At 41.4% G+C, this 26,145-nt stretch overlaps 4 protein-coding genes across 4 annotated transcripts; 1 reads left to right on the plus strand and 3 right to left on the minus strand.

Annotated features, from left to right (window-relative positions):
• The first annotated feature begins 49 nt into the window (after nucleotides 1-49).
• LOC308331864 (uncharacterized protein) lies at nucleotides 50-22,629 on the plus strand. The gene is made up of 3 exons (XM_080787388.1): nucleotides 50-204; nucleotides 21,634-21,763; nucleotides 21,852-22,629. Exon 3 carries the CDS (start codon nucleotides 21,915-21,917, stop codon nucleotides 22,314-22,316), a length of 402 nt encoding a protein of 133 aa, XP_080643514.1. The 5' UTR covers nucleotides 50-204; nucleotides 21,634-21,763; nucleotides 21,852-21,914; the 3' UTR covers nucleotides 22,317-22,629.
• LOC308332448 (mannose-1-phosphate guanylyltransferase regulatory subunit alpha-A-like) lies at nucleotides 4,138-5,406 on the minus strand (the record flags this gene model as incomplete). The annotated part of the gene is made up of 1 exon (XM_080788353.1): nucleotides 4,138-5,406. The coding sequence occupies one exon, from the start codon at nucleotides 5,404-5,406 to the stop codon at nucleotides 4,138-4,140; it is 1,269 nt and encodes a 422-aa protein (XP_080644479.1).
• LOC308332014 (mannose-1-phosphate guanylyltransferase regulatory subunit alpha-A-like) lies at nucleotides 15,185-16,453 on the minus strand (the record flags this gene model as incomplete). The annotated part of the gene is made up of 1 exon (XM_080787600.1): nucleotides 15,185-16,453. One exon carries the CDS (start codon nucleotides 16,451-16,453, stop codon nucleotides 15,185-15,187), a length of 1,269 nt encoding a protein of 422 aa, XP_080643726.1.
• Nucleotides 22,630-24,670: 2,041 nt separating the features above from the next.
• On the minus strand, nucleotides 24,671-25,939 carry LOC308331852 (mannose-1-phosphate guanylyltransferase regulatory subunit alpha-A-like; the record flags this gene model as incomplete). Its single annotated transcript, XM_080787374.1, has 1 exon — nucleotides 24,671-25,939. The coding sequence occupies one exon, from the start codon at nucleotides 25,937-25,939 to the stop codon at nucleotides 24,671-24,673; it is 1,269 nt and encodes a 422-aa protein (XP_080643500.1).
• Nucleotides 25,940-26,145: the final 206 nt, after the last annotated feature.

Raw genomic sequence — 26,145 nt, forward strand, 5'->3', positions numbered from 1 at the left:
CTAGAAATAACCTGAAATACTAATTTTAGTTTCTATTATTTCAGATGGACCCTTATTGAAGACATATGATTCCGTGATTGCCTGCCAGGGTTATGCCCGCGCTCAGGACAGGGTTCGCTATGTGGTGTCAAACCTTGCTGTCACCAACGATCAAAAGCATTGGATTGAGAGAGAGACAGTTGGGCAAAGCACAAACCCTTCATGGTAAGAAATGAAATACAATACAATACGCACTGGGAACAGACCGAAGGAAAGGGGCAGAGTTCAAAATGTTCTGAGTTTATTCACACATGACCTTCACACATGACCAGAGTATGTAGATATCAGAGTTTGCTGTGAAGTTATGAGGAGAGAGCAGAGATAGAGCCGAGGGCCCCCCCGTCTTCCTTGGCCCTGTCATGATAAGACTGCAGGTGCTTCCTGTTCACTGTGCCATGCAGTACCAGAGCACAATGACAGATAGATGCACATGTCCATGACTGTTGCACAATGACAGCGACAGTGGGCATAATCACCTGTGCAATTTGGGTGGTTTTCTGTAAATGTAATCAGCTACTACAGTATGACACTTAGATAAAGATAAATCCATCCATCCACCCACTAACCACTAACTCTATACTTGAGCGGGGTCCCCCAGGTCAACGCTGTGTGTGTCACGCATTGTGAGCTTGTAGATCTGCTATTTCATGCAAATGCCCCAGAATACGGACCCTAGGACTAGGGTTCATGTGGACGTGGTTAATAAAAAAATAAATGTCTGTCCATCATAATGTGAAGTCCATCAGATGAGGGGTTCTCCAGAACCGGCCTTCTGAACAAAGGCCACATCCCAAACAGGCACTTTACTAGTTCAGAACAGATGGTCCTCCAAAGTGACCGCCATTCAAATGCCAGTTAAGGGAGACGTAAAACAATATCTTACCCAAATTTGTGGATCTCTCTAATTTGGGTATTCTTTATAACAACAGGTCAGCATATCGTAAGAATCGGATCACCTCGAGCCACTTTGGGGAGGTCTTGGCAGCAGTTAGGAGAAGATCTTACCCTCCTTCCTTATTCAGAACCCTGCTTGGACAAGATGACCTCAGCCGAGTCGAAGTAAGTAGTACTAGTGGATAACACGCTATTGTTTTTTCTGCGTTCCTTTGAAAACAGTTAATGAGTAACCGGCAACATCTTTCCTTTCAAGGCAGTACAATGGGGAATCCGCAATGAGTCCGTCGCAAAGGAGGAATACACGCGGCGCACCGGGATGTACATCCAGGAGAGGGGAGTGTTCCTGTCCGACAGCGGCCTGCTCGGAGCGTCTCCAGACGGGACCGTGTACGATGGCGATCGCAACATTGAGGTCAAGTGTCCATATACAGCCAGAAACATGACCGTCAGGCAGGCAGTGGCACAGATCAGGAGTTTCTATCTGGAGTTTGATGAATATACACGAGTCCTGACGCTAAGACAAAATCATAACTACTGGCACCAGATCCAGGGCGCCCTACACCTGAGTGGAGCCAACAGCTGTGACCTGGTCATTTGGACCCCTCGTGACCTGGAAATCCTGACGGTGGCCAAAGACCCGACATGGGCTGCAAACATCGGCATTCTGGAAAGGTTTTATGAAGATGTTTTCCTGCCACGCATTCTGCCACAGAGATAACTACATCAGAAGGGTCAGTCGATTGTTTCAAATAGACCCACCATGTCAACCACCATACCTTGACTGTTTTACTATGACTTTATGAATTGTAAATTTCAATTGTGCCAGTTACCCTTTTGTCACAATAACATTTGTTTTCAAACCCTCTTAGGGTGATTGTAGGATCTGTGGGAAGACTCTCCTGTGTTATTTGACTGAGGTGGAAATGTGTCTCTTGTAGAGCTGTGGAAAGAGGTGAGCAAAATGGTGTCCTGTGGTGAGAAGAGAACTATTAGTTTCAACTGCTTCTTACCATAATTGTGGCTGCCCTGTGCCGGACTGTTGATTGAATGATTTATTGAATACTTTATTATTATTATTATTAATAATAAAACCTTAACCAAACCAAACGATGTCGATATGATCTCATTCTGTATTAAAAAAACAGGGGACAGGCAAAATATGACCCCCCCCCCCAGTCAAAAAAACACTTTGTTTGAAATAGACACTATATTATAAAATAGACACTCTTTCTAAGGTGTGATATGGGGTCCTAAGGATGAATATAAAATGAATATCAATATCAATCTTAAAACACTTATAAACATTGGGGATTTAGCTGTCTGCATTAGAATGAATTTTCTGTCAGTTACTAGTTAGTCACACATGGGCCACTAGAGGGGGCCGTGGTTCAACAGGTGGCAGGGATGGTCACCTGAATGTCTTGATAAAACAGCACCAGTTCCATTTCAAATCACTGAAATGTTACTGATAGACAGATTTAAACATCAATTAAACTAAATTGAGGAATTGTTAAAACCGTAAATGTGTACTTAAATATATACTATACTTTAGGGGGAATTCACTTTTAAAAAGAACAATTACATGATTGCGCATGCTTACAGGTGTATGCATAGGCTCAATTTATGTAACTTGGATAGCATTTTATGTAGACATGGCACTCTAAAGTCAATATCTATATAATGACTATACACTATAATGTATACTTTCATTATAGATATTCCACTGTCAGGTTCTTAGCTTACATATGATTCATGATGACTATTTTTATGTATTTGTCATGAACTGTGTACTTCTATTGTGTAGTTATGTGTTATGTTATGTGTTCTTGCTTAATGTAAGTCGCTCTGGATTAAGAGCGTCTGCTAAATGCCTAAATTGTAAATTGTAAATTGTAGTTATGTTCCTAGTGTTTCCTGTCTGCTCCATTTGTTGCTACCTGTCTTGTCTAACCAATTGTATTGTCTGTAATTGCATTTGTTGTTATATTAAGTCTCAGCCTATCGGGTGTTGATTGCAGTTATGTTGCACCTGTGCCTAGTCTATTTAAACCTCCCTGTGTTAGTCACTGAACACAGGGAGGTTTAAATAGACTAGACAGTAGACCAGTTTATAGTTTGTTGTCACAGTGTCCTGAATAAATCATCATTGAACTTTATCTGCCTGCCTATGGTTCTGCATTTGGTCCAATACATGTCTCACCATGACAATTTGATGTATTACGGTATTACCATGTTTTTTGTTCTTGCTTACTGTAAATCGCTCTGGATTAAATTGTAAATTGTAAAATCAGACAAATAAGTGCCTGCTAAAGATAAGTCCGGAACTATTGGCTTTTACACAGTTTTACAACTGTGTACACAACTGTGTAGCTGAAGCAGTCACCTTCTGTAGCTACCTGGCTGCCAGTGTCAAGTTGGATCTGCAGCCTCCAGCCTGCACGCCATGTTGCCACAGACACACTCACGTTATGAGCGTGTATATCTGTTTTCAGTGTGTGGTGGCACTGGTGCACAATCCTGCGATGTTGACTTTCTTGCTCTTCATACCGTAACAACATTTGACAGTTGACGCCATAGAGTATAAAGAAGGATAGAGACTGAACTGGCGCGATAGCTCCATGAATGTGGATAATTGTACTCTCTGCAGATGTTTGGCCTTGTGGCCATAAGGACTCAGATGGTGGTACCAGACTAAGTGTCCTTATTGTATTGTATTGTATGTATGTATGTTTATTGTTTATTTACTCTTCAACACTATGGAACATCATTTATAACACCTGTGCATTACATGTCATGAAAATGTTCTATACAACCAGTGACAATACAGGGACATTTCTATGTTCCCAGGCTGTTACCTTATGGAATTAATAAGGTTAGGGTTACGCTCCCTTTATACCACATCATGAAAAATAACTAATAACTAATTAGGTTTAATTAAGCCTCTACGGCTGAAACCTTTTTAACCACTGGCACAGTATAGTATGTGTATCAAAAGGTCTACTTGCATCTTTTAGGAGCAACAATCTGCAAAACAAGACTTGCACCATAAAAAACAACAACCGAAAATGTTAGTTAATAATGCAAATGTTGCAAATGTTGGTTAATATTGCAATTAAGTAATATACTGTATGTCGCCTTCCTTGGGAAGTTGTAGGAACGTCATTTGTGTGGGAGCACGTCACAGTATGGGAATCACTGACACTAGAGAATAATTTGGTTTTTGAAGCTGCAGTTGAGGTCTTTGTGCGGAAGGACAATGGAGTTGAGTATAATCACCTCTGCGGGGATGGCCACGTTACATCCCAGAACAGTAATTGAAGGTGTGAGTTTTCCATCTCTAAACAGGGACTCACTGTCAATCTTTGCATAGGGATCATTGGGGTCGGGATTGCTTGGCGTTCCCTCCACCCTCGCCCACTTTCCAATGGTGCTATCCCATCCCACAATGCAATTCAAAACACAGCTGTGATCCTGTAGAGTTGCTCCATGCAGGATGATGGATTCTCGCACTCTAACTCCAGCACCAATAGTTACTCTGGGTCCTATGGAGACATTGGGACCCAACACAGCAGTGGGGTCTATACTGGCTGTAGGATGAATATAGACGTTACCACTTATTTGGGGGCTGCTCCCTTTGTTTGAGGCCAGTCTTGTGGGGTGAATTTTACGGTACTGGTTGAGGTACAGGTGGCTGGCATAAATTGCGGAGCCGGCAGTCTTGATCTGGCTCCAGAAGCTGAGGGTCTTGTAAACGTACAGCTTGCCCTGTCCTGCCAGGGCAGGGAAAACGTCTTGTTCCAGCCGGATGGCTTCAGCCCGGTGCCGGCAGTTAGAGGGCTCCTCTAACAAAATGTTGTGTTGATTCTTCTGGAAGATGGCACCGATGTGCTGGAAGATGCCTGGGGTGAACATGTAGATTCCACAGTTGATGAGGTCACTCACGAAGGTGCTTGGCTTCTCTACATAATGCAAGACCTTGTTTGTTTCTCGGTTTTCAACAATACAGCCATAATTCAAAGACTGCTTCTTGTTTGCTGTTGTCCCCAGGATAACAAAGCTGCCAGCTTCTCCGTGTTCCTTTTGAAAGTTGAGCATCTCTGGCAAAGGAAACTCTGAACAGACGTCAACATTCATGACAAAGAAAGCCTCTGGACTGCCTGAAAGAATTTGATCTCTGAAGTGATAAATGCCCCCTCCGGTGCCCAAGGCAGCGTACTCTTGGAAATATCTAATGGAGATTTTGAATTCCTGCTGTGCATTTGTCAGGAACCTGGTCAGTTCTTCATTTGGTTGATAAAAGCCGATAAGCAAGATCTCCTTCATATTTGCTACCTTGGCACAGGCTTCAATGTGATGCTGGAGCATTGGCACTCCGGCTAGTGGAAACAAGGGTTTGGGAACTTCAAATGACAGCGGCCTAAATCTTGTGCCTTTGTGGGGACCTCCGATCAAAATCACTGCCTTCAACATGTTGATTTGCAAGTGTGACAAAAAGTGACAACTAAATCAGCTGTTGCTTGATCAGAAGTCCTTTAATTGGAAAAGTACAACTGTTTAAAATTGTATTAACTCTGTGGGTTTTCACTTATATAAGATGTGTGACGTCACTATACCCAAATTAGTAATCCACACCCAGCCCTACATGGATTGGCTGGTGCCTGCAAATGTTCTCACCCCAGTGGCGTAACATAGGGCAGTGCAGCCAGTGCAAAGCACTGGGGCCCAGCGCCCCCTAGGGGCCCATGAGGGGAAGGGAAGAAAAGAAAAGAAACAGCTGACGGGCGCTGTTTTGTGAATACACACACACACATACACACAAGCAGAAGGGGCAGCTAGCTGAGCTATGGGAACAGGAGGAAGACATGGAACCTGGTGTCTAGCAAGGCGCTAGGCACAGCTCATTGGTCAGTACTCTTCATAGGCATGCAGCAGAGCCAATCATTATGCAGTATCATATCTTAGCAACTATTTCACCACGCTCCGGTCCACAACATTGAAAAAACAAATGGACGCTGTTGTTGACAGCCAACTTAAGTGCCAACAATCTTATCAGAAAGTTCTAGTAGTGAGATAGAACTAAAAAAAGAAGAAAAACGAAGTGCAGAGCTGAGTGGGAAAAATATTCGGTGTATTTTTATGAAACAAAAGCTTTTCAGTTTCAAAGTGGATATTCAAGCTTTCCCTACAGCTGCAATGTTGGTGAGTTTAATGTTGTTTAATGCAAGCAGATGCAAATTGATGGTCACTTTATATCATTATAATAAATCTAGAGTTGCAAATTGCAAAGGACTGTGCTGTCATGTGCCAGTTAGCCCTGACAGGGACACATATAGTGGCATCATTTACTGATGTTTGCACTGCATTAATGTTATATCTCACCATACCTGTCACTGTAGAGTGCAGAGCACTCATTCTCCAAGCTAAAGTTGATAAAGACTTATTTAAGGAGCAGCATGGGACAAGAGACTCAGTGGACTGGCTACGCTTTCTATTGAGAACTGCAGAGCGAGGGCTTTGGACCTGAGAAGCATCATAAATGACTTTGCTGAGTACAAGGCCCGTAAGGTGACCTTCTAATAAGTGAGTACATCCATTCCATGCTGTGGTTTTATAGTGGCATATAATGAGCTGTGTTTTTTTATTTTTATGTTTGATAGTTTGGAGACATCAGGCTGTGGTAGTTTTGTTTTTGTGCCCAAGTCAGGGCAGGTTGTTTATTGATGAATATACTGTATGGACACTGAGCTTGGCAGCTGGTGCTGTCTGCATGTGGTGCTGAAAGGCTGGTGCTAGTGTGATTGATTGAATTTTTTTTTTTTGCAGAATTACAGTACATTTTAAGCACAAACTCAATTACAACGACTGTTAACTTACTCAATGCTGTACCATATGTTCTCATGCCAATAAAGCCCCTTTGAATTTAATTGAATAATTTAATTGTGTGGCCGGTCACCTCACCTGTAATGTTAGTTTATACCTATTGTGTGTGTGTGTGTGTGTGTGTGTGTGTGTGTGTGTGTGTGTGTGTGTGTGTGTGTGTGTGTGTGTGTGTGCGCGCGCATAGGCACGCGCACGCACACTTGTTTATGGCGGTGCCGCGGTGGTGGGGGGCCTACAAAATATTCTCGCACCGGGGCCCACAATGACCTCATTACGCCCCTGTCTCACCCCCAAAAAATATTTGGAACTGAAAGTATCCTTCTGTCCCCAGGGTCATATACTGTAGGCCTTATTGACATGAACAATCACTGGCAAAGTGAACATTTTGTGTCTAGATTTGTCTCTCAGCTCCGAGGAGATGAACCTGCCATCTTTCATGTGATGAGATTTTATCAGCTTTACTTTTATCTCAGCCTTTAGCACTTATGTGCTACTTGTGTTCAAGCCTTGAACATCAGACTCTCGATCCTGCTCTTAAAGCAGTATCGAATGAATAGGACAGAAAGTGTATTGTATCCCATTTTTTTCTCTCAGGTATGTTCATGATATAAAAATAAAACACATTTCAGACATGAATACCTTGCAGATGTGTTTATTGTATAGCAGTAGACATTTCTAACACCATTAAGAACATGGTTTATATTAAATGATATACTGTACAGGCAGTATGGTACAGTATGCACTTGAAATGATCAATGCTATTTTTTAAATAAGTCAGATTGGGAAAACTTTAAAATGCCTAATTTGTCATTAATATTATGAATACAGTTCAAGAACTGCAGGAGAATAGTATGTTGAATTGTATTTTGTACATAGCATAGGCCTATGTGTATATTTTGCGAACATTCTACTTAGTGAATACCATTATTAATCTGATTATATTTCACCTTTTTATGCATGTTGTGTCTATAGCTTTCCCAGCAATGGGTATTTTGTAATATTTATTTTATTGTTTACCTTTCCAAAAATGTGTAATATGTGAACATTGTATGTATTTTTGTTTTTGTTTTGTATGGTGTGTGTGGTGCCTTGTCTTCATTATGACCTGTTGTAAGGGCATGCAGGTGCAGATCCCTGTCTGTGATTAGTGTTAGGCAGCATTGAGTGCACCTGGGTGAGCTAAGCTCAGTCAGAAGTTCAGAACAAAAGTTTCAGCATGGTGTAAGGAGCTCTTCCTACGGCAAACAAGAGTGTCCTTTAAAATAAAGAAGTATAAGAAATAAAACATAACTAACTCGCCTAAAATAATTGGCAGAAGGCGCACACGGTACGTTACATGTTATTTTGTTTGTCTGTAAACAGTGTTTTGTAATTCTGTCGATCGTTTTGATTGTGAACTTGTGAATGTGTACATTTCATTGTGTATGTAGGCCTATTGTGATTGAATGTGGAGCATTTCATAATATGGACATTTCATGATTCATGGACATTTAAAAAGGCATCAAAACAGGACATTCATATTTCATGTTTAATTCATTGTGTTAACAAATATATTGTTTGTTTTGGTTTTCGGTTTTTCACGTTGTCTTGGGCTATAATAAATTGCCTTGAGATATCAGTTGGAGCTTTGTTATTCTGCTGGTTGAAGAAGCTTTAGGAGCGGTTTAGTCTCACATTTCCTGGATAAATTGACTACTGGCAGCATTGCGAAGACATACTGTACTGTGGAGCTGAAACTTGGCAACAGAAGCTTTTAATCAACCATATAGGCTACTTCATGTCTTGAGAGCAATTTGGGCATTTCATGTTTATCCCATAGTGAACACCAATTACAGAAAGGGATGTTGCTGTTGTTAGTTTGGACTCTCTCCTGTGACCAATCCGGTGTGGTTAACCTGTCAGGTTAACCACCACCACGATAGGTTCCAGGGTCACTGAATCACTAAGCCACTCCACCACGTCAAGGTCACAGCAAAAGGAGTGGAAGTGGCCCTTAAAAGGGCCGGGGGGGACACACACACACTACAGGATCTTGAGCTCTCACAGTGACATGAGGGAAAAGTAGTTTGCCACAGCAGACTCCCGTTCCTCCATGATCTCCTCCTTCTCCTCCAGAAGGGCCTGCCATTCATCCTCATTGATCCTCAACTGCTCCTCCTCACTGCACTCTGACAGAGTCGCCTTCTCCACCTTACGGAGAGAAAAGAAGTCATCCACCCGAGACTCCCATTCCTCCATCCTCTCCTCAAACTCTTCCACAAGCGCCTGCCACTCATCCTCCTTGATCCTCCAGCTCTCCTCCCTGCACTCCTCCGTCTCCGCCAGGTCTGAGTGGTCGACCACAGCATGGAAACTACCAGAGTAATAACTTTGTGTCACCGCCATTTGAATCATAATGGATACTGTAGGTCTTCTCCTGCTAAGGTTCTGATCTACTGTCTGTCCAAAATAAGTGATATGTGTCAGCCGTGTACAGCCAGTCTTTATTCTGTTGGCTGCCCGTTGCCCATTGGCTGATGCCTAGCAACGGTTTGTGTACAGAACGCTCTGACGTCACCCGTATCAACAAACCGCTGCAGGTGGATCACGCAAGACATCAACATTAGGCTTTTGTTGTCATGGCGACATCTCCACACAACGCTCAAAGGACACGTTGTGCCAGGTAAATAATCATGGTGACGTGTGTCAATATTTTTCTTTGTGTTTTGTTTTGAAACGTTGCTGTTAGCTACTTAGCTTGCAAGCTAACTAGTCTCGGCTGTTTACGTTTTGTTTGTGATGGCATTAATTATGGTGATATATGTATATATTTCAGACATTATGTGATACAACTTATTGTGTTTTGGATAGGTGCCTTTCACGACGTTTTCCACAGTAATGGATGTTTAGCAATTTAGTCAGCAGATATTTGTTTTAAATTGTTTATAGTAGGCTACTTGCCTACTTTGTTGCTTATAGGCTTGAGCGAAAAACATCTTCTCAAATCAGCTTGAAGACCTGTGGCATCAAGTAGGCTAACTAGCTGCTAAACATCCTTGTCCTATGGTGTGCATTAGATAACGGTCATATAAAGCCATGTCCAGGTAGTCACAACTTCACAAGTGCTTGCCATGCCTTATGGGTTAGATAGCCACAAGGGAATAGACAAGATAAAAGCCAGTAATCTTTCAGAGTTCCCAAAAATGTTGCCAGCTCCAGTCTGTGACTTCCAGAATGTTTGTGGGAGTTACTGATTTTGACTTTGGGCCAGACCTGTGTAACTGTCATACCACAATAGTACATGTATAATGTGCTGTAAATGAGAAAATATAAGTGTCCCCACTTTGCCTGTATTCACATTCACCATGCATATCATTTACTTCCCTATTGTGAGTACAGTATTGTACAGTTCACCAGGCCAAACATATATATACTTCACATACTGTACATATCTGCATATATATATATATACACACACTTTGGTAGTAGTCTTAGCTCTGTGTGCCTGTCTTTGCTTGTCATAATCTTACAGGTTAATATGCAAGGTGAAGGTGACATTGTATATACCGGTATGTGTTTGTTTCACCAACCTTAGGACTGTGGTAGCCTGAGATTATGTGTGTTTTAGGACAAAATGAACATGGAATTCATTACATACCAGGTCTGTTAGGTTGCAAAATGGAGTGGTGAGGTAAATTAAAAAAAAATGTATTTTTGTTTGTATCATTTTGCATTAATTAAGCATTTACAAGATCATATATTTCCATTTTGCACTTGATCATTTCCCTGAAGCTGTTTGGAGGTGCAGACAGAACAACTCAAGGTCTTTCTTCTGGCAGAGAAGTTGTCAAAGCAGATGCTTTGTGAATAAAACTTCAGCCCTGGGAATTGTGTTGTAGGAAGGCATAATCGTATTAGTTTGCAAATAACATTTTGTGTTAGTCCACAGTCTCACACCACAGGTTTGCAAATGTTCCATATGAAATATAACAAATGTATCTGCAGTTGAATGCGGTTGTAATATGTGTTTGTTGGTTGCAGATCATATAGCTTGTTTTACATTAATTCATAATGTTATATACACATTTTGTTTGAAATATAAACTTATCCATCATTGAAATATAATTGTATTGAGTGACATTTGAAGTTACTGCACAATGTTATTCCTGGCCAAATTGGCCAATGCATTATAAAGTAAGTTGAATGTTTGAATTGGACACGCATTCTACAGATGAAAGAATGCGCACGTATTGGAATAAACTATAATCAACCATGGGTTGAACTCTCAATGTTGCGTGCGCATTCTTTCATGTGTGCCATGTGACACAAACAACCAATAGCATTATTTGACACACCCATCAGCACTTTGACAGAAAGCGCTAATGTACACTATTTATTCCAGGATTTGACAAGTGACAAGTGAGAACATGGCAAGTGGAATGAGTCCAAGTGCGCGGGAGAAATCGGCCATTATTGGCGAGAAATTTGAGCTCCTCATGGTAAGTTTAAAGATTTATCCTGTAAATGTCGATTTAAATATGTATGTTAGTAATTCAAATGAGACTGTTGACCATGCTTATACTGTATTAGCCATGGTTCATGACTCTCGTATTCATATATGAGAGTCAAGAGTTAACTGCACCCTGTTTTTGGCGTTTGCTATATTTACAACTTTTACGTATATATAAACATTCGGATTTATTTATTTTTTCTTTGTTTTTTGTATAGTATCAGGTGAAAGATCCCCAAGTTGAAACGGATGAAGTGCTTTTTAACTTGGCATGTATGAGTTCGTCAGCGGTGATGGGACACAACGCCCTCGAGTCCCAGTTGACTTATATGAGGCAGAAAATGAAATCTTTGGAGAACGTGAATATCCATCTTGGTCGGCAGATAAGGAGGGGCCGGGGGTCTCGACAGCCGAGGGCGTGCCAAGCATGTTCTGATATGTTTCGTAAGCTATATTTTAAATTAGTAGAATAGGTTAGTTGTTAATTAATCATTTTGAATCAAGCTTAACACTATTTCATGCAAATGCCCCAGAATACGGACCCTAGGACTAGGGTTCATGTGGACGTGGTTAATAAAAATATAAATGTCTGTCCATCATAATGTGAAGTCCATCAGATGAGGGGTTCTCCAGAACCGGCCTTCTGAACAAAGGCCACATTCCAAACGGGCACTTTACTAGTTCAGAACAGATGGTCCTCCAAAGTGACCGCCATTCAAATGCCAGTTAAGGGAGACGTAAAACAATATCTTACCCAAATTTGTGGATCTCTCTAATTTGGGTATTCTTTATAACAACAGGTCAGCATATCGTAAGAATCGGATCACCTCGAGCCACTTTGGGGAGGTCTTGGCAGCAGTTAGGAGAAGATCTTACCCTCCTTCCTTATTCAGAACCCTGCTTGGACAAGATGACCTCAGCCGAGTCGAAGTAAGTAGTACTAGTGGATAACACGCTATTGTTTTTTCTGCGTTCCTTTGAAAACAGTTAATGAGTAACCGGCAACATCTTTCCTTTCAAGGCAGTACAATGGGGAATCCGCAATGAGTCCGTCGCAAAGGAGGAATACACGCGGCGCACCGGGATGTACATCCAGGAGAGGAGTGTTCCTGTCCGACAGCGGCCTGCTCGGAGCGTCTCCAGACGGGACCGTGTGCGGTGGGGATCGCAACATTGAGGTCAAGTGTCCATATACAGCCAGAAACATGACCGTCAGGCAGGCAGTGGCACAGATCAGGGGTTTCTATCTGGAGTTTGATGAATATACACGAGTCCTGACGCTAAGACAAAATCATAACTACTGGCACCAGATCCAGGGCGCCCTACACCTGAGTGGAGCCAACAGCTGTGACCTGGTCATTTGGACCAATCGTGACCTGGAAATCCTGACGGTGGCCAAAGACCCGACATGGGCCGCAAACATCGGCATTCTGGAAAGGTTTTATGAAGATGTTTTCCTGCCACGCATTCTGCCACAGAGATAACTACATCAGAAGGGTCAGTAGATTGTTTCAAATAGACCCACCATGTCAACCACCATACCTTGACTGTTTTACTATGACTTTATGAATTGTAAATTTCAATTGTGCCAGTTACCCTTTTGTCACAATAACATTTGTTTTCAAACCCTCTTAGGGTGATTGTAGGATCTGTGGGAAGACTCTCCTGTGTTATTTGACTGAGGTGGAAATGTGTCTCTTGTAGAGCTGTGGAAAGAGGTGAGCAAAATGGTGTCCTGTGGTGAGAAGAGAACTATTAGTTTCAACTTCCTCTTACCATTATTGTGGCTGCCCTGTGCCGGACTGTTGATTGAATGATTTATTGAATACTTTATTATTATTATTATTAATAATAAAACCTTAACCAAACCAAACGATGTCGATATGATCTCATTCTGTATTAAAAAAACAGCGGACAGGCAAAATATGCCCCCCCCCCCCCCCCCAGTCAAAAAAACACTGTTTGAAATAGACACTATATTATAAAATAGACACTCTTTCTAAGGTGTGATATGTGGTCCTAAGGATGAATATAAAATGAATATCAATATCAATCTTAAAACACTTATAAACATTGGGGATTTAGCTGTCTGCATTAGAATGAATTTTCTGTCAGTTACTAGTTAGTCACACATGGGCCACTAGAGGGGGCCGTGGTTCAACAGGTGGCAGGGATGGTCACCTGAATGTCTTGATAAAACAGCACCAGTTCCATTTCAAATCACTGAAATGTTACTGATAGACAGATTTAAACATCAATTAAACTAAATTGAGGAATTGTTAAAAACGTAAATGTGTACTTAAATATATACTATACTTTAGGGGGAATTCACTTTTAAAAAGAACAATTACATGATTGCATGCTTACAGGTGTATGCATAGGCTCAATTTATGTAACTTGGATAGCATTTTCTGTAGACATAGCACTCTAAAGTCAATATCTATATAATGACTATACACTATAATGTATACTTTCATTATAGATATTCCACTGTCAGGTTCTTAACTTACATATGATTCATGATGACTATTTTTATGTATTTGTCATGAACTGTGTACTTCTATTGTGTAGTTATGTTCCTAGTGTTTCCTGTCTGCTCCATTTGTTGCTACCTGTCTTGTCTAACCAATTGTATTGTCTGTAATTGCATTTGTTGTTATATTAAGTCTCAGCCTATCGGGTGTTGATTGCAGTTATGTTGCACCTGTGCCTAGTCTATTTAAACCTCCCTGTGTTAGTCACTGAACACAGGGAGGTTTAAATAGACTAGACAGTAGAAACGGAACTTCAGTGTTCCCTTGCCAGTTTATAGTTTGTTGTCACAGTGTCCTGAATAAATCATCATTGAACTTTATCTGCCTGCCTATGGTTCTGCATTTGGTCCAATACATGTCTCACCATGACAATTTGATGTATTACCATGTATTTTGTTCTTGCTTACTGTAAATCGCTCTGGATTAAATTGTAAATTGTAAAAACAGACAAATAAGTGCCTGCTAAAGATAAGTCCGGAACTATTGGCTTTTACACAGTTTTACAACTGTGTACACAACTGTGTAGCTGAAGCAGTCACCTTCTGTAGCTACCTGGCTGCCAGTGTCAAGTTGGATCTGCAGCCTCCAGCCCTCACGCCATGTTGCCACAGACACACTCACGTTATGAGCGTGTAGATCTGTTTTCAGTGTGTGGTGGCACTGGTGCACAATCCTGCGATGTTGACTTTCTTGCTCTTCATACCGTAACAAAATTTGACAGTTGACGCCATAGAGTATAAAGAAGGATAGAGACTGAACCGGCGTGATAGCTCCATGAATGTGGATAATTGTACTCTCTGCAGATGTTTGGCCTTGTGGCCATAAGGACTCAGATGGTGGTACCAGACTAAGTGTCCTTATTGTATTGTATTTATGTTTATTGTTTATTTACTCTTCAACACTATGGAACATCATTTATAACACCTGTGCATTACATGTCATGAAAATGTTCTATACAACCAGTGACAATACAGGGACATTTCTATGTTCCCAGGCTGTTACCTTATGGAATTAATAAGGTTAGGGTTACGCTCCCTTTATACCACATCATGAAAAATAAGACAGGGGAAAGGTTTAATTAAGCCTCTACGGCTGAAACCTTTTTAACCACTGGCACAGTATAGTATGTGTATCAAAAGGTCTACTTGCATCTTTTAGGAGCAACAAGCTGCAAAACAAGACTTGCACCATAAAAAACAACAACCGAAAATGTTAGTTAATATTGCAAATGTTGCAAATGTTGGTTAATATTGCAATTAAGTAATATACTGTATGTTGCCTTCCTTGGGAAGTTGTAGGAACGTCATTTGTGTGGGAGCACGTCACAGTATGGGAATGACTGACACTAGAGAATAATTTGGTTTTTGAAGCTGCAGTTGAGGTCTTTGTGCGGAAGGACAATGGAGTTGAGTATAATCACCTCTGCGGGGATGGCCACGTTACATCCCAGAACAGTAATTGAAGGTGTGAGTTTTCCATCTCTAAACAGGGACTCACTGTCAATCTTTGCATAGGGATCATTGGGGTCGGGATTGCTTGGAGTTCCCTCCACCCTCGCCCACTTTCCAATGGTGCTATCCCATCCCACAATGCAATTCAAAACACAGCTGTGATCCTGTAGAGTTGCTCCATGCAGGACGATGGATTCTCGCACTCTAACTCCAGCACCAATAGTTACTCTGGGTCCTATGGAGACATTGGGACCCAACACAGCAGTGGGGTCTATACTGGCTGTAGGATGAATATAGACGTTACCACTTATTTGGGGGCTGCTCCCTTTGTTTGAGGCCAGTCTTGTGGGGTGAATTTTACGGTACTGGTTGAGGTACAGGTGGCTGGCATAAATTGCGGAGCCGGCAGTCTTGATCTGGCTCCAGAAGCTGAGGGTCTTGTAAACGTACAGCTTGCCCTGTCCTGCCAGGGCAGGGAAAACGTCTTGTTCCAGCCGGATGGCTTCAGCCCGGTGCCGGCAGTTAGAGGGCTCCTCTAACAAAATGTTGTGTTGATTCTTCTGGAAGATGGCACCGATGTGCTGGAAGATGTCTGGGGTGAACATGTAGATTCCACAGTTGATGAGGTCACTCACGAAGGTGCTTGGCTTCTCTACATAATGCAAGACCTTGTTTGTTTCTCGGTTTTCAACAATACAGCCATAATTCAAAGACTGCTTCTTGTTTGCTGTTGTCCCCAGGATAACAAAGCTGCCAGCTTCTCCGTGTTCCTTTTGAAAGTTGAGCATCTCTGGCAAAGGAAACTCTGAACAGACGTCAACATTCATGACAAAGAAAGCCTCTGGACTGCCTGAAAGAATTTGATCTCTGAAGTGATAAATGCCCCCTCCGGTGCCCAAGGCAGCGTACTCTTGGAAATATCTAATGGAGATTTTGAATTCCTGCTGTGCATTTGTCAGGAACCTGGTCAGTTCTTCATTTGGTTGATAAAAGCCGATAAGTAAGATCTCCTTCATATTTGCTACCTTGGCACAGGCTTCAATGTGATGCTGGAGCATTGGCACTCCGGCTAGTGGAAACAAGGGTTTGGGAACTTCAAATGACAGCGGCCTAAATCTTGTGCCTTTGTGGGGACCTCCGATCAAAATCACTGCCTTCAACATGTTGATTTGCAAGTGTGACAAAAAGTGACAACTAAATCAGCTGTTGCTTGATCAGAAGTCCTTTAATTGGAAAAGTACAACTGTTTAAAATTGTATTAACTCTGTGGGTTTTCACTTATATAAGATGTGTGACGTCACTATACCCAAATTAGTAATCCACACCCAGCCCTACATGGATTGGCTGGTGCCTGCAAATGTTCTCACCCCCAAAAAATATTTGGAACTGAAAGTATCCTTCTGTCCCCAGGGTCATATAGGCCTTATTGACATGAACAATCACTGGCAAAGTGAACATTTTGGGTCTAGATTTGTCTCTCAGCTCCGAGGAGATGAACCTGCCATCTTTCATGTGATGAGATTTTATCAGCTTTACTTTTATCTCAGCCTTTAGCACTTATGTGCTACTTGTGTTCAAGCCTTGAACATCAGACTCTCGATCCTGCTCTTAAAGCAGTATTGAATGAATAGGACAGAAAGTGTATTGTATCCCATTTTTTTCTCTCAGGTATGTTCATGATATAAAAATAAAACACATTTCAGACATGAATACCTTGCAGATGTGTTTATTGTATAGCAGTAGACATTTCTAACACCATTAAGAACATGGTTTATATTAAATGATATACTGTACAGGCAGTATGGTACAGTATGCACTTGAAATGATCAATGCTATTTTTTAAATAAGTCAGATTGGGAAAACTTTAAAATGCCTAATTTGTCATTAATATTATGAATACAGTTCAAGAACTGCAGGAGAATAGTATGTTGAATTGTATTTTGTACATAGCATAGGCCTATGTGTATATTTTGCGAACATTCTACTTAGTGAATACCATTATTAATCTGATTATATTTCACCTTTTTATGCATGTTGTGTCTATAGCTTTCCCAGCAATGGGTATTTTGTAATATTTATTTTATTGTTTACCTTTCCAAAAATGTGTAATATGTGAACATTGTATGTATTTTTGTTTTTGTTTTGTATGGTGTGTGTGGTGCCTTGTCTTCATTATGACCTGTTGTAAGGGCATGCAGGTGCAGATCCCTGTCTGTGATTAGTGTTAGGCAGCATTGAGTGCACCTGGGTGAGCTAAGCTCAGTCAGAAGTTCAGAACAAAAGTTTCAGCATGGTGTAAGGAGCTCTTCCTACGTCAAACAAGAGTGTCCTTTAAAATAAAGAAGTATAAGAAATAAAACATAACTAACTCGCCTAAAATAATTGGCAGAAGGCGCACACGGTACGTTACATGTTATTTTGTTTGTCTGTAAACAGTGTTTTGTAATTCTGTCGATCGTTTTGATTGTGAACTTGTGAATGTGTACATTTCATTGTGTATGTAGGCCTATTGTGATTGAATGTGGAGCATTTCATAATATGGACATTTCATGATTCATGGACATTTAAAAAGGCATCAAAACAGGACATTCATATTTCATGTTTAATTCATTGTGTTAACAAATATATTGTTTGTTTTGGTTTTCAGTTTTTCACGTTGTCTTGGGCTATAATAAATTGCCTTGAGATATCAGTTGGAGCTTTGTTATTCTGCTGGTTGAAGAAGCTTTAGGAGCGGTTTAGTCTCACATTTCCTGGATAAATTGACTACTGGCAGCATTGCGAAGACATACTGTACTGTGGAGCTGAAACTTGGCAACAGAAGCTTTTAATCAACCATATAGGCTACTTCATGTCTTGAGAGCAATTTGGGCATTTCATGTTTATCCCATAGTGAACACCAATTACAGAAAGGGATGTTGCTGTTGTTAGTTTGGACTCTCTCCTGTGACCAATCCGGTGTGGTTAACCTGTCAGGTTAACCACCACCACGATAGGTTCCAGGGTCACTGAATCACTAAGCCACTCCACCACGTCAAGGTCACAGCAAAAGGAGTGGAAGTGGCCCTTAAAAGGGCCGGGGGGGGGGGGGGGGACTACAGGATCTTGAGCTCTCACAGTGACATGAGGGAAAAGTAGTTTGCCACAGCAGACTCCCGTTCCTCCATGATCTCCTCCTTCTCCTCCAGAAGGGCCTGCCATTCATCCTCATTGATCCTCAACTGCTCCTCCTCACTGCACTCTGACAGAGTCGCCTTGTCCACCTTACGGAGAGAAAAGAAGTCATCCACCCGAGACTCCCATTCCTCCATCCTCTCCTCAAACTCTTCCACAAGCGCCTGCCACTCATCCTCCTTGATCCTCCAGCTCTCCTCCCTGCACTCCTCCGTCTCCGCCAGGTCTGAGTGGTCGACCACAGCATGGAAACTACCAGAGTAATAACTTTGTGTCACCGCCATTTGAATCATAATGGATACTGTAGGTCTTCTCCTGCTAAGGTTCTGATCTACTGTCCAAAATAAGTGATATGTGTCAGCCGTGTACAGCCAGGCTTTATTCTGTTGGCTGCCCGTTGCCCATTGGCTGATGCCTAGCAACGGTTTGTGTACAGAACGCTCTGACGTCACCCGTATCAACAAACGGCTGCAGGTGGATCACGCAAGACATCAACATTAGGCTTGTGTTGTCATGGCGACATCTCCACACAACGCTCAAAGGACACGTTGTGCCAGGTAAATAATCATGGTGACGTGTGTCAATATTTTTCTTTGTGTTTTGTTTTGAAACGTTGCTGTTAGCTACTTAGCTTGCAAGCTAACTAGTCTCGGCTGTTTACGTTTTGTTTGTGATGGCATTAATTATGGTGATATATGTATATATTTCAGACATTATGTGATACAACTTATTGTGTTTTGGGTAGGTGCCTTTCACGACGTTTTCCACAGTAATGGATGTTTAGCAATTTAGTCAGCAGATATTTGTTTTAAATTGTTTATAGTAGGCTACTTGCCTACTTTGTTGCTTATAGGCTTGAGCGAAAAACATCTTCTCAAATCAGCTTGAAGACCTGTGGCATCAAGTAGGCTAACTAGCTGCTAAACATCCTTGTCCTATGGTGTGCATTAGATAACGGTCATATAAAGCCATGTCCAGGTAGTCACAACTTCACAAGTGCTTGCCATGCCTTATGGGTTAGATAGCCACAAGGGAATAGACAAGATAAAAGCCAGTAATCTTTCAGAGTTCCCAAAAATGTTGCCAGCTCCAGTCTGTGACTTCCAGAATGTTTGTGGGAGTTACTGATTTTGACTTTGGGCCAGACCTGTGTAACTGTCATACCACAATAGTACATGTATAATGTGCTGTAAATGAGAAAATATAAGTGTCCCCACTTTGCCTGTATTCACATTCACCATGCATATCATTTACTTCCCTATTGTGAGTACAGTATTGTACAGTTCACCAGGCCAAACATATATATACTTCACATACTGTACATATCTGCATATGTATATATATATATACACACACTTTGGTAGTAGTCTTAGCTCTGTGTGCCTGTCTGTGCTTGTCATAATCTTACAGGTTAATATGCAAGGTGAAGGTGACATTGTATATACCGGTATGTGTTTGTTTCACCAACCTTAGGACTGTGGTAGCCTGAGATTATGTGTGTTTTAGGACAAAATGAACATGGAATTCATTACATACCAGGTCTGTTAGGTTGCAAAATGGAGTGGTGAGGTAAATTAAAAAAATGTGTATTTTTGTTTGTATCATTTTGCATTAATTAAGCATTTACAAGATCATATATTTCCATTTTGCACTTGATCATTTCCCTGAAGCTGTTTGGAGGTGCAGACAGAACAACTCAAGGTCTTTCTTCTGGCAGAGAAGTTGTCAAAGCAGATGCTTTGTGAATAAAACTTCAGCCCTGGGAATTGTGTTGTAGGAAGGCATAATCGTATTAGTTTGCAAATAACATTTTGTGTTAGTCCACAGTCTCACACCACAGGTTTGCAAATGTTCCATATGAAATATAACAAATGTATCTGCAGTTGAATGCGGTTGTAATATGTGTTTGTTGGTTGCAGATCATATAGCTTGTTTTACATTAATTCATAATGTTATATACACATTTTGTTTGAAATATAAACTTATCCATCATTGAAATATAATTGTATTGAGTGACATTTGAAGTTACTGCACAATGTTATTCCTGGCCAAATTGGCCAATGCATTATAAAGTAAGTTGAATGTTTGAATTGGACACGCATTCTACAGATGAAAGAATGCGCACGTAGTATTGGAATAAACTATAATCAACCATGGGTTGAACTCTCAATGTTGCTTGCGCATTCTTTCATGTGTGCCATGTGACACAAACAACCAATAGCATTATTTGACACACCCATCAGCACTTTGACAGAAAGCGCTAATGTACACTATTTATTCCAGGATTTGACAAGTGACAAGAACATGGCAAGTGGAATGAGTCCAAGTGCGCGGGAGAAATCGGAAAATTTGAGCTCCTCATGGTAAGTTTAAAGATTTATCCTGTAAATGTCGATTTAAATATGTATGTTAGTAATTCAAATGAGACTGTTGACCATGCTTATACTGTATTAGCCATGGTTCATGACTCTCGTATTCATATATGAGAGTCAAGAGTTAACTGCGCCCTGTTTTTGGCGTTTGCTATATTTACAACTTTTACGTATATATAAACATTCTGATTTATTAATTTTTTCTTTGTTTTTTGTATAGTATCAGGTGAAAGATCCCCAAGTTGAAACGGATGAAGTGCTTTTTAACTTGGCATGTATGAGTTCGTCAGCGGTGATGGGACACAACGCCCTCGAGTCCCAGTTGACTTATATGAGGCAGAAAATGAAATCTTTGGAGAACGTGAATATCCATCTTGGTCGGCAGATAAGGAGGGGCCGGGGGTCTCGACAGCCGAGGGCGTGCCAAGCATGTTCTGATATGTTTCGTAAGCTATATTTTAGTAGAATAGGTTAGTTGTTAATTAATCATTTTGAATCAAGCTTAACACTATTTCATGCAAATGCCCCAGAATACGGACCCTAGGACTAGGGTTCATGTGGACGTGGTTAATAAAAATATAAATGTCTGTCCATCATAATGTGAAGTCCATCAGATGAGGGGTTCTCCAGAACCGGCCTTCTGAACAAAGGCCACATTCCAAACAGGCACTTTACTAGTTCAGAACAGATGGTCCTCCAAAGTGACCGCCATTCAAATGCCAGTTAAGGGAGACGTAAAACAATATCTTACCCAAATTTGTGGATCTCTCTAATTTGGGTATTCTTTATAACAACAGGTCAGCATATCGTAAGAATCGGATCACCTCGAGCCACTTCGGGGAGGTCTTGGCAGCAGTTAGGAGAAGATCTTACCCTCCTTCCTTATTCAGAACCCTGCTTGGACAAGATGACCTCAGCCGAGTCGAAGTAAGTAGTACTAGTGGATAACACGCTATTGTTTTTTCTGCGTTCCTTTGAAAACAGTTGAGTAACCGGCAACATCTTTTCTTTCAAGGCAGTACAATGGGGAATCCGCAATGAGTCCGTCGCAAAGGAGGAATACACGCGGCGCACCGGGATGTACATCCAGGAGAGGGGAGTGTTCCTGTCCGACAGCGGCCTGCTCGGAGCGTCTCCAGACGGGACCGTGTACGGTGGGGATCGCAACATTGAGGTCAAGTGTCCATATACAGCCAGAAACATGACCGTCAGGCAGGCAGTGGCACAGATCAGGGGTTTCTATCTGGAGTTTGATGAATATACACGAGTCCTGACGCTAAGACAAAATCATAACTACTGGCACCAGATCCAGGGCGCCCTACACCTGAGTGGAGCCAACAGCTGTGACCTGGTCATTTGGACCAATCGTGACCTGGAAATCCTGACGGTGGCCAAAGACCCGACATGGGCCGCAAACATCGGCATTCTGGAAAGGTTTTATGAAGATGTTTTCCTGCCACGCATTCTGCCACAGAGATAACTACATCAGAAGGGTCAGTCGATTGTTTCAAATAGACCCACCATGTCAACCACCATACCTTGACTGTTTTACTATGACTTTATGAATTGTGAATTTCAATTGTGCCAGTTACCCTTTTGTCACAATAACATTTGTTTTCAAACCCTCTTAGGGTGATTGTAGGATCTGTGGGAAGACTCTCCTGTGTTATTTGACTGAGGTGGAAATGTGTCTCTTGTAGAGCTGTGAAAAGAGGTGAGCCAAATGGTGTCCTGTGGTGAGAAGAGAACTATTAGTTTCAACTGCCTCTTACCATTATTGTGGCTGCCCTGTGCCGGACTGTTGATTGAATGATTTATTGAATACTTTATTATTATTAATAATAAAACCTTAACCAAACCAAATGATGTCGATATGATCTCATTCTGTATTAAAAAACAGGGGACAGGCAAAATATGACCCCCCCCAGTCAAAAAAACACTTTGTTTGAAATAGACACTATATTATAAAATAGACACTCTTTCTAAGGTGTGATATGGGGTCCTAAGGATGAATATAAAATGAATATCAATATCAATCTTAAAACACTTATAAACATTGGGGATTTAGCTGTCTGCATTAGAATTAATTTTCTGTCAGTTACTAGTTAGTCACACATGGGCCACTAGAGGGGGCCGTGGTTCAACAGGTGGCAGGGATGGTCACCTGAATGTCTTGATAAAACAGCACCAGTTCCATTTCAAATCACTGAAATGTTACTGATAGACAGATTTAAACATCAATTAAACTAAATTGAGGAATTGTTAAAAACGTAAATGTGTACTTAAATATATACTATACTTTAGGGGGAATTCACTTTTAAAAAGAACAATTACATGATTGCATGCTTACAGGTGTATGCATAGGCTCAATTTATGTAACTTGGATAGCATTTTCTGTAGACATAGCACTCTAAAGTCAATATCTATATAATGACTATACACTATAATGTATACTTTCATTATAGATATTCCACTGTCAGGTTCTTAACTTACATATGATTCATGATGACTATTTTTATGTATTTGTCATGAACTGTGTACTTCTATTGTGTAGTTATGTGTAGTTATGTTCCTAGTGTTTCCTGTCTGCTCCATTTGTTGCTACCTGTCTTGTCTAACCAATTGTATTGTCTGTAATTGCATTTGTTGTTATATTAAGTCTCAGCCTATCGGGTGTTGATTGCAGTTATGTTGCACCTGTGCCTAGTCTATTTAAACCTCCCTGTGTTAGTCACTGAACACAGGGAGGTTTAAATAGACTAGACAGTAGAAACGGAACTTCAGTGTTCCCTTGCCAGTTTATAGTTTGTTGTCAGTGTCCTGAATAAATCATCATTGAACTTTATCTGCCTGCCTATGGTTCTGCATTTGGTCCAATACATGTCTCACCATGACAATTTGATGTATTACCATGTATTTTGTTCTTGCTTACTGTAAATCGCTCTGGATTAAATTGTAAATTGTAAAAACAGACAAATAAGTGCCTGCTAAAGATAAGTCCGGAACTATTGGCTTTTACACAGTTTTACAACTGTGTACACAACTGTGTAGCTGAAGCAGTCACCTTCTGTAGCTACCTGGCTGCCAGTGTCAAGTTGGATCTGCAGCCTCCAGCCTGCACGCCATGTTGCCACAGACACACTCACGTTATGAGCGTGTAGATCTGTTTTCAGTGTGTGGTGGCACTGGTGCACAATCCTGCGAATGCGATGTTGACTTTCTTGCTCTTCATACCGTAACAACATTTGACAGTTGACGCCATAGAGTATAAAGAAGGATAGAGACTGAACCGGCGCGATAGCTCCATGAATGTGGATAATTGTACTCTCTGCAGATGTTTGGCCTTGTGGCCATAAGGACTCAGATGGTGGTACTAGACTAAGTGTCCTTATTGTATTGTATTTATGTTTATTGTCTCTTCAACACTATGGAACATCATTTATAACACCTGTGCATTACATGTCATGAAAATGTTCTATACAACCAGTGACAATACAGGGACATTTCTATGTTCCCAGGCTCCCTTTATACCACATCATGAAAAATAAGACAGGGGAAAGGTTTAATTAAGCCTCTACTGCTGAAACCTTTTTAACCACTGGCACAGTATAGTATGTGTATCAAAAGGTCTACTTGCATCTTTTAGGAGCAACAAGCTGCAAAACAAGACTTGCACCATAAAAAAACAACAACCGAAAATGTTAGTTAATATTGCAAATGTTGCAAATGTTGGTTAATATTGCAATTAAGTAATATACTGTATGTTGCCTTCCTTGGAAAGTTGTAGCAACGTCATTTGTGTGGGAGCACGTCACAGTATGGGAATCACTGACACTAGAGAATAATTTGGTTTTTGAAGCTGCAGTTGAGGTCTTTGTGCGGAAGGACAATGGAGTTGAGTATAATCACCTCTGCGGGGATGGCCACGTTACATCCCAGAACAGTAATTGAAGGTGTGAGTTTTCCATCTCTAAACAGGGACTCACTGTCAATCTTTGCATAGGGATCATTGGGGTCGGGATTGCTTGGAGTTCCCTCCACCCTCGCCCACTTTCCAATGGTGCTATCCCATCCCACAATGCAATTCAAAACACAGCTGTGATCCTGTAGAGTTGCTCCATGCAGGATGATGGATTCTCGCACTCTAACTCCAGCACCAATAGTTACTCTGGGTCCTATGGAGACATTGGGACCCAACACAGCAGTGGGGTCTATACTGGCTGTAGGATGAATATAGACGTTACCACTTATTTGGGGGCTGCTCCCTTTGTTTGAGGCCAGTCTTGTGGGGTGAATTTTACGGTACTGGTTGAGGTACAGGTGGCTGGCATAAATTGCGGAGCCGGCAGTCTTGATCTGGCTCCAGAAGCTGAGGGTCTTGTAAACGTACAGCTTGCCCTGTCCTGCCAGGGCAGGGAAAACGTCTTGTTCCAGCCGGATGGCTTCAGCCCGGTGCCGGCAGTTAGAGGGCTCCTCTAACAAAATGTTGTGTTGATTCTTCTGGAAGATGGCACCGATGTGCTGGAAGATGTCTGGGGTGAACATGTAGATTCCACAGTTGATGAGGTCACTCACGAAGGTGCTTGGCTTCTCTACATAATGCAAGACCTTGTTTGTTTCTTGGTTTTCAACAATACAGCCATAATTCAAAGACTGCTTCTTGTTTGCTGTTGTCCCCAGGATAACAAAGCTGCCAGCTTCTCCGTGTTCCTTTTGAAAGTTGAGCATCTCTGGCAAAGGAAACTCTGAACAGACGTCAACATTCATGACAAAGAAAGCCTCTGGACTGCCTGAAAGAATTTGATCTCTGAAGTGATAAATGCCCCCTCCGGTGCCCAAGGCAGCGTACTCTTGGAAATATCTAATGGAGATTTTGAATTCCTGCTGTGCATTTGTCAGGAACCTGGTCAGTTCTTCATTTGGTTGATAAAAGCCGATAAGCAAGATCTCCTTCATATTTGCTACCTTGGCACAGGCTTCAATGTGATGCTGGAGCATTGGCACTCCGGCTAGTGGAAACAAGGGTTTGGGAACTTCAAATGACAGCGGCCTAAATCTTGTGCCTTTGTGGGGACCTCCGATCAAAATCACTGCCTTCAACATGTTGATTTGCAAGTGTGACAAAAAGTGACAACTAAATCAGCTGTTGCTTCATCAGAGAAGTCCTTTAATTGGAAAAGTACAACTGTTTAAAATTGTATTAACTCTGTGGGTTTTCACTTATATAAGATGTGTGACGTCACTATACCCAAATTAGTAATCCACACCCAGCCCTACATGGATTGGCTGGTGCCTGCAAATGTTCTCAC

Source organism: Protomyctophum bolini, assembly GCF_963924005.1.
Source record: "Protomyctophum bolini genome assembly, chromosome: 17".
Classification (NCBI taxonomy): Eukaryota; Metazoa; Chordata; class Actinopteri; order Myctophiformes; family Myctophidae; genus Protomyctophum; species Protomyctophum bolini.

What these genes read in the sequence shown, in the direction of transcription:
- LOC308331864 (XM_080787388.1), top strand. Translation starts at nt 21,915, where the DNA reads ATGTACATCCAGGAGAGGGGAGTGTTCCTGTCCGACAGCGGCCTGCTC.